This window comes from Anopheles aquasalis, chromosome 2, assembly GCF_943734665.1.
Source record: "Anopheles aquasalis chromosome 2, idAnoAquaMG_Q_19, whole genome shotgun sequence".
Classification (NCBI taxonomy): Eukaryota; Metazoa; Arthropoda; class Insecta; order Diptera; family Culicidae; genus Anopheles; species Anopheles aquasalis.
In genome coordinates, this window is record NC_064877.1 from 21,240,001 (window position 1) to 21,249,230 (window position 9,230).

The following is a 9,230-nucleotide window of genomic DNA, read 5'->3' on the forward strand; positions in this document are numbered from 1 at the left end:
CGTTAGCGAACACACCGCCCGGGCCCTGCGTCCTGCGCTGGCGCGGGGTGTGTGTTTGGAGGTCGGTTCAATTTGTGTCATATTGTCGTCATCATCGCCAGTGACCTTCCGTTTTTTGGGCGGCGGTGCGTGACGTGCAAAAGCACTCTTTCAAATGTCGCGTCAAGTCACGATCCTTGACGATATTGGCGAGTTGCAAATTCGTTTGTAATGTGAAGGCGAGCGCGCTTGTTGCCTGTTGCTGGCCTAAAACACTCCCCAAGTGAGCACTCCGATATTGACCGGTGGGCCGGTTCATGGGAACCGCTAGGGAGCTATTTTATCAACAACATTCCCGTGGTGATCGTGCAATCCGATCGGCCAAACGATAAGCATAAATGTGCCACAGTGCGCCGATCAACCTGATGCTGTTTTGATCCAGTACCTCACTTGAGTTAAGAGCTGGAGCAAAAAAACAAACCAACCTCGGACCATATCTCTAAACGCACACACGAGCCGTCTCCATCTCGCGAGCTGAAAACATAATTATGAAACATTGCTGGCATTCCGGTGGAACGATGGTGTCCGCAGAACGGCACCAAGCGACGAGGCACGTACCCATTGCGCCCACCGCATTCGGAGCGCGTTGACGGGTGTCCACACATTCGCCACAAGTGCCGTGTGGCGGACCGACGCGCAAATCCGATCCGATTCGATATTTGATTGATACGTTCGAAGCCATCGATTGACAGTATCGGTTACAGTCGATCGTTTGATCGAAGCTACAGGACTCAGGGCCGGCCACCAGGGGGGCCCTTATCGCACCCGATGGATGCGTTGTCCAGTGGTGAGAATCGACGCTCGCCATCAACAGTCCCGTTGGAAGACGGTGGCCATATACAGGTGCATCGTTCTCTGCTGGCGAGAACCGCAAGAAGTCAATGTCCCCAACGTCAACCAAACGCCAGTAAGGTCAGACCAGAGGGAGAGGCCCGATCGACACTTGCTGAATTCCGGTGTTGTGACCACCGGTGGCTGCCTCGAAATAGCTGACCATTTCGAGATAACCGGGTTCTTCCACTGCCAAAACGGTAGCCAGACCCGAGAAGTCGAGCAAAACAACCGCAATAATCGTCCCGGGTTCCCTTATTCGGTCGGGAGTAACATTTTTATTATGGCCATTCTCGACGGGACGGGTCACTCCGGTGGACACAAGCACGCACACACAGCGAGACAGACACCGGACTTTGGCTTCTTCCGAGGATCTACCTCGTGCGAAAGGAACAACCGATCGTGGAGTTTGTTGGACTGTGCATTGGTCGTGAATTGGCGCTACAGCGTCAGCCCCGGAGCTCCCTAAATGCGATTAGCGATCGAGGATCGCCAGGTCGTCTCGGTGCACACCAGCAGAACCATTTGCAATCCCTCACGATCGATCGATCATCACAGTATGGTACGGCCCGGCCGGCCAACGCAATAATGCGCCTATAGCGCGCCATTGGATAGCCAAACCGGTTGACAGCTTGTCCCGTGTTGGCCATCGGACGATCAGAATCAAATGTGCAGGCAACAGGGTCTATCTCTTTGCGATTTCGATCCGTTTAGTCGCTTATGTCGGCGATCTGCGGCAGTGCTTCTGCAATGTTTTCTGCGACGATTTTGGTGTTTTTGTGTGAAATGAGCTGTCGCAAGAAATTTGTCGCGTGAATTGATGATCGTGGTTTGCTAGGAACAGAGTCATGCAAACCTTGTGGCAATGAAATACAACTACGGACTCTCTTCCTTAGAGGGAGATCCTCAAGTAGCTTCTTCCATGTTGAGCCGCAACGTACTGCGTAAGAAGGTGACTCATAAAGTATGTCTCTCCAGTTGAAGTAACCACAAAAAGCCATTATAACCGTCAGTAGCACACTTGAAAAGGAAAGCAGCAGCAGTAACAGCAGTACAGCTTCTGGCAAGGTACCCAGGGCGGATCTCGCACGCTACTGCGATGCGTTGTTCGCTTCCTCGCGCAGCACGGAGGTTGCGGTTTGGCAACAAAACACATCATCGAAACACCAAATGTTGTGGTGGTCTTGGAATTCCTCCACTTTTTCTGTCGGCCCTCATCCTCATCCAGCACCCAGTGGACCTTCGTGGGGTGCCTCAACAGCGCCATCCACCCTCGGTTATGATATCTTTGTTAGGTTATGTGTGGCTTCCATCTGAGAGGATGAGCTCACACTCTTACCCTCGGCGTGCCTTTTGTCAGAGTCTTTGGCCAAGGTTAATTGCTGGGATGCTGGGAACGCACTCCGCGCTCCGGCATCGCATCGAGATCGAGGAGGCATTGAAACCGCAGCCTGCGTTGATGCTCCCAGATACGACACCAAGCAGTAGTGGGCTCAGTAGTAGTTCCGCTGCCTAGCAACGGCAAAGGGTGGAAAAGCAACCATATCTCCAGCACCGCGATCAAGCTGTAACGGATCGTGTGAAGTAGTAAGTGACCTCCACCTCCGCCTCGCTCTATCTCTCCCACTCGGTGTCAATGACCATTAATCATTGGCGAGAGTGCGCGAACCGTTCATCGTAATCGACCAACGACCAGTTAGCAGTTGCCCGAACCGTCAACCGAATCGATACGCCGATGTCAAGTGTCAGACACAACCATCATCATCATCATCATCATCAACGTTATTGCGTGAAACGACGGTTGGAAGATCAGTTCGTTGATCGCAAAGTGCGAACACAAAACCGTGCTCTTTAGAGAATTATGATGGAAGATAGTAGTAGTGAGGGGTCAGAAGGCATACAGGAAGGGAGCCAGGAAGGAGCTCAGCAACCAGGAAGGGCCACTATTGTTATCGATGATTTACTGGACGGGTTCGCGGGGCCATTCGAACCGCCGATCGAGGAACCATTTGTCACTTCGATCTGTTCGGTTGGCGCTCGCTGCCCTCGCACAAAGATAGCAGGAATGTTGGAACGGAATGTTCGTTGAATGTTTCGAACAATGAAACGCCACCGTACCAGGGCACCAGAGCACCGGGGCACGAGGACTTTCGGTTTCTTGGAATTCCCGTAGCGACGTTCTCCTTGGAAAGCCGAGCCAAATAAACAATCGATTTAAATGTTTCTCTCTTTTCTCTCTGTTCCGTTCACAGAATGTGCCAATAAGGATCCCGATCCGATTCTTCTTCCCAACATCCGCCCCAACAGTCACTACAATGCGTCACAACAACATCGAATCGATACGGGCGCTCACGCACGATCAGCAACCATCGATGGAGGCGACATCGATGGCCGATGCGAACAACAACAACAGCCACGGTCACGCTACCGGTTACTCACCCCTAGCGGCTGATGCTGCCGGTACGCTAGCCTCGGAGATACGAAAGGACGAAAAGTATTCACTCCGGCAACGTCAATCCCGCCGAACTACACTCGACTCACGCACCACAAATCGGACATCAGCGGCAGTAGCGGCGGCAACAGCAGCGACCGCATCATCCGCGACGTCCGCTGCATCAACAGGAACGGCCACGACCAAGGAAAAACCACCGCCGAAAGAGAAACCGAAACCCAAAGCTGCTCCCCTCAGCAAATACCGACGGAAAACGGCGAACGCTCGCGAAAGGAGTCGAATGCGGGAAATCAACAGCGCATTCGAGAACCTTCGCCGGGCGGTCCCATTGGCCGTGGCGGGGACAAGTGGTACCAGCTCACCGGTCAGCTCCCCACAACAATGTAGCAGCAGCGGAGGTGCTTCGTCGAGCGAAAAACTCACCAAAATCACCACCCTCCGAATGGCGATGAAGTACATCCGGATACTGAGCGATATGCTGTCGAGTGAGCGGCCACCGAACGGTGGCTACGACAACAACAACGATCTGGACATGATCAACCACAACGAGATCGAGCGAGAGGTCATGCAGAAGGGACTGCTGTTGCGTGACGGTTTGCAGCAGGGTTACGGATCACCGGATTTGTCACCGGTTCGTCCGTTGCAGTACGATCCTGCCAGTGGCGGCAGCAGTAGCAGCAGCAGCAGTACGACGACCTCCGGGCACTCCACTGCGGCCAGTGGGAACAACTCAAGGAAACGAAGTGCGAGCAAGAAAAGCGCGAGCGGTGGAAGTAAGGCGAAGAAGAGTGCACCAGCGAGTAGTACGCGCACCTCGTCCCGGAAACTCCCCAGCCGGGGTAGCAGTCAAGCGGTCAAACAGGCGCCCAGCTTGACCTCCGGTGTGTCACCGACACCGAGTTTGATAATCCCGGATCCGACCATCGACCCGGGTCCCGGTCTTGACACGGGCCCACTCAGTATGGACGTGGATCTTGGTTCGGTGCTGGAGTCGGACAATGATTCGCTTATTCTCTCCGAACGATGCCTCAGTCCGGGTGTGACGGCGGGGCTGAAGGGAGCGCACGGGTTCCCCGGTTGCTCGAACCAACACACCAGTGACAGCACGGTGGTACCAAACGATAACCTCGAGTTTGGCCTGTTCCTAGAGTCGGATGCGGACTCGCTGCAGCTGTCCGAACCGTGTCTGAGTCCGCTCAGCCACCTCGACGCACTCAACCCGTTCAACGAGCTGCTGCACACGGGCTTCAACGAGCAGACGGCCCTCGAGCTGTACCTATGACCCCGGACTGGACTGGACTGGACTGGACTGGACTGGCCTGGGGCCAGAAACAGGAACACTTTTGTCAAATATGTTTACCAGCCTCTCCTATACTCTTTCTTTTAATGCGTCTTCCGTCGCGAATGTTCTGTAGATGTTAGACGACGCGTCACGCGAAACGAAAGTCCCGAAAGTAATTTATTCTCAGCGTGTCATATTAGTTAAGACAAGACGCTACCGCCCAGCCACGCCACCGAGAGGATCCTTTTGCTACTAAGCCTAGGGGTTGATCGCTAGGCGTTGGCAAGTGGCGAGCGAACAAAATATGGTTTCTATTCGAGATCAAAACAGGAGAAAGAGAACCCGCGTGTGCGATGTGCCATTGTGGCCGACAGCAACGATTCACGAATCGCACCCTGATTGATTCGATTACGCGTCCCTTTTAGCACCAGATACACTAACTCTACACCCTAACCACCTCCGCATGCCCAATTTGTTCTCTTCTTCTCTCTAACCGGACCACATTAATCGCATTAGCCGCACATACACGTTGGGTGCAACTGTGGGCGCGACCTGGCACGTTTACAAATTTATGTGATGCTGGATGTCACGACAGTTTCGTGGCCGAGCGAGGGCCTCTAGATGGGCGTGCAAATTTGCCAGTTCCGCTACATTAGAACCGCGTGATGGTCAATTTGTCACTCCCTCGGAAACGGATTGTGCTGTCAGGTGTCGGTGTGGCGGTAGCTGGAGTATCTATTGTCATCGGCGACAGTAGCAGCAGCAGCAGCAGCAGCAGCAGCAGTGGTCTGCTTCGTACCCGCATCACGTTCGGTCCTCAGTAAAGTTGGATAACTGCTTGCTGTGCTGGTGCTGCTTCCGTATTTAAATGTTTGTTTTGCGCTCGTTTTTTGGAAATTGAACTGATTAGATGGTTCCATTGTGAAGTGTTGCGCTGTCTAATCTTATATCTACTTCTTCTGGCTCTATATTTTTCCTTCGTTTTTGTTTCTTTTCTGCTTTATTCTGGTGGTTCAGGAATAAGAATTGCTTAACGCTTCATTTGTATGCCACTTTTTGGTTTTCGTTATGCTTCTATTTGTATTCTATTCCTTCCGTTTATCTTTCCTATTTTTCTTTCGTCGTTATTTGTATTCCCTTTCCTTTTAACGCGAGTTTGTTTTTGTTTGGTTCTCTATCACTTGTTAAGCTTTTTTTCGTTTACTGCCTATCATTTCCTTCTTTCCATTCACTTTTTATTCTACTTTGAGCTATTTCTTCTTCAAATTCTATTCTATTCCCTCTCTCAGTTACATTTTTTCCATTGTTCAAACGTGCCATTGGCCTGCGTAATATCCCAACTGCCCTTTACTTTTATTTGTCCTTAGTCCCGGAAGCTTTGTCTCAGCCCGTTGTCTTTGCTTTTCTAATTGAAACCACAACCGTTCCCAATTCGTTGTGAACGCCTCCGATTTCGATCGATCGCAATAAATAGCATTTATGGTTGTGATTCAATTGTACCTCGTATGTATACGGTAAACCGTCTATCTCGCTCTGCGTGACGCATACATTACACATTGCTCCGTTCCACCTCGCTTGGTGACCTTCCTCTCCAATTGTTCTGCTACGATCGTAAATCAATCCATCCGAATATGACAATTTACAGTATAATTGGAGCAGCTGCCCTTTCTGCAGCAGCTGCCCTTTCTGCAGCAGCTGCCCTTGTGAGTGTGCAAAAGCAATAGAGTTCACGTACCAGGACACCAATAAGGAATAGGAGACTGCTGGTTAGCGTACCGACATTCCGGCACACGGCTAACTAACGCTGCGTTCTCGAGCTCGCTGGCATTCCGACCTACATTTGGCACCTTATCGCGATGGTTTCCCACCGAAAGATGATGGAGCCCCGGACATAGAAGGGGTCCGAGAGGAATATTTCGTTCGTTATTTTTAATGTGCCAACCAGTGAGCCCCGCGTGCGTGTTCTCCGTTCGCGCTCGCGGATTGTGACAGGCTACGGTCGCCATCGTGGCCACACTGGCCGGTTCGCCATTTCATGCGATTGCATAATGCCGCTGTTCTGTCAAACGTGACGGCCGTTGTGTGTGCATGTGGCTTGGAAGGTGGTCATTCGCGCTCTTGGGTGGGGGTGGTGGTTAGCCACCCCTCTATAATTCCGAACGAGAACAGAACACGGACCTTCGCTGTGTCAACTACACGTGTCGCTCGTTGCAGTCGAACACTTGCCTGCCAGAGGTGATCGAAGCCGCTTTACCCGCACACAATCAAACATGGTGACAAACACAACGCACACGGCGTGTCACGTTTATTTCTCCGTTTTTTTTTTGTTCTCATCTAAGCCCCTGGCGAATTGTGAGCAACAAAATGGTTGAGGAACAGCGGGAGCGTGCTAGTTCGCAATGCGCCAACCCTCCAATAAGGGTCGCCTACTACTACAAACCAACTTCGTGGGGTAAACGTGGGATCGGTAGGCGTTACTAAGCGCAACGGACCTCCACCGGAGCGCGAACGAGTGAGCGAGCGAGCAAAGGGTGCACTAGCGCGTGACCAAAACACCTGCTAGCTGCTGCTAGTTGTTGCTGTTGTTGCTGTTACCAAGGTGCCTAGAAGTGGTGTGTACGGTGCGCCAATAAAATGGTGCGCCCTCCCTCCAATCGAGTAGCCTGCGCTGGAATTGGAAACCGCAAAACCTTTTTTGAAGTCAACCGCAAACGATGACGAATGTATCAGCGCCGCACCGCACCGCAATCATAAACGTTTGCCATAATTGTTTGCCACCGCCCATGGCCACGGCGTCTCCACGACGAGCGACAATCTTGATTTTTGCAACTCATAAAATGTCAATCGATCTCCACTAAACTCTTTCCCTCCTTCCCGGTGGTTTCGTTCCGTTTCGTATCGTTTCATTTCGAGTCCGCCACCGGCGGCATCGAACTTTATGGCCACCGCTCCTGCTCTCGTTCAGCAGCATCGGCCAAAAATCCAGACAAAAGCCGTTCCTCGAAGCAGCGGAGGTCGGTCGGACAGCCTTATCGGCCAGTAGTCATCTGTGAGATTGCATTATCGTAAAACCTTCATCACGGTCCTCGCCTCACCTGCCGCAGCTTTTCCGTGCTACCTTTCACCCGGAGCGGGAGCCTGGGCACCACCACGTGCCCACGATCAGTACACGGACCCCTGGCCAGCCGTCTACAGATCGTGGTAGTCGAGACGAGTTGACATTCTGCTACTTTCTGCGCGTATTTTCGTTCCTTATTTGTAACTCTGGCTCTGTCCAGTGGCGCATGCGCTTTGTGGCTCAGGCTGCGGTCTCGCTCTCTTATCTACTCCCATCGTATCGCATTATCCTCTGCAGAGGAATGTGCGCGGCTTTGCATTTACTGTTTAGCTTCCAAACGAAACAAACCATCACGACTCCGAATGCACTTTCTGCACTTTAATCTTATCTGCATTTCCTGTTGCACCGGCCACTATCCCCCGCACGCCCTGCACTTTCAACTAACAATCGGCGAAAGTCTCACAAAAATGCACAAAAGACATCAATCAGCGGGCAAGCGATGAACCTCGTGCGTAAGCGTCTAACAACAATGATTAGCCTTTAGGATCGACCATTCCGCGTGTTGTTTTGTGTTTTCACTTTTGGATATTTCGTTTAAGAGAAAGGGAGGGAGAGAGAGAGAGAGAGAGAGTTAGTTGTAAAATTGTCAGTCTCGCATACGCAAATTCGTACGGTATTACGGTATTAGCCTGTAAGTCACATAAGGTCACACATTTGTATTCCAGTAGCGTTACAGTGCGCCTTCCCCGTACGCTTACATTCCAGTAGCCAATTGTGTGGCGCCTTCGCAAAAGGCGCCACCAAGAAGAGAGAGCGAGAGGACCGAGGGCTCCACTTCCAAAATGTAAATGTCCTTGGCAGCCTAAGGTCCGCTCTCACGGTGTATTTATCGTTCTAGTGATAAGAGGTTAGTTTACGAAGAGATCGTGCCAGCATACCACGCAGAGAACAGAAAAGAAATGTCCTTTCCAAACATTCCGGCAGACCAGTATTGATCGTTCGATTTTATTGCTACCGAGAGACCAGTTGGCACGAAGCAAACAATTAACAAGGCCAAGCAGTACAGCCACTAGCGCTAGCCATCAGTATCCTATACAGTAAGCGGCAGTGTCCATTCCATCACCATGACAGTGTTAGGAAGAGATAACGCAACGTATCGTTCCATCGTTGAAGAACAAATAGAGAGCAAAAGAAAAGCATTTTTTATCAAAAACCCAAACCCCCCGCACCGCGTGTTTCCTGTTTCGCGTGTGCGAATGTTGGTGGAGAAGAAAGAAATTGGAAAGAAAGAAAAAAGCGTCCGAAACATCGTCACAAAACGCTTCTCACGCTCTAGTAAACCAGAAAACCAACCAGGGTACCCGGGAGTGTGGCCCGTTCGGCACGTATTAGGCTGGACCCTCATCCATCACGTACGCTGAGGAAGAAAGAAGGAAGGAAAGTGTCTCGTTATTTTAGGGAGTGACAGCCCATGCGCCCGTGTCCCGGTACTAGCTAACCCGTTTCACCGAACGAGGCAGCCCATCCTAACGGAGAACGGAACGGACGGAACGATCCGGATCAGGAAA

At 51.6% G+C, this 9,230-nt stretch overlaps 1 protein-coding gene across 1 annotated transcript in view; it reads left to right on the top strand.

Moving 5' to 3' along the window:
- LOC126570093 (helix-loop-helix protein delilah) overlaps positions 1-8,842 on the top strand; it is a 25,810-nt gene extending 16,968 nt beyond the window's left edge. The window contains exon 3 of the mRNA XM_050227606.1: positions 3,123-8,842. Within this exon, the coding sequence (XP_050083563.1) occupies positions 3,186-4,604 (1,419 nt within the window). The 5' untranslated portion in view covers positions 3,123-3,185 and the 3' untranslated portion in view covers positions 4,605-8,842. The remainder of the gene's footprint in view (positions 1-3,122) is intronic.
- Positions 8,843-9,230: the final 388 nt, after the last annotated feature.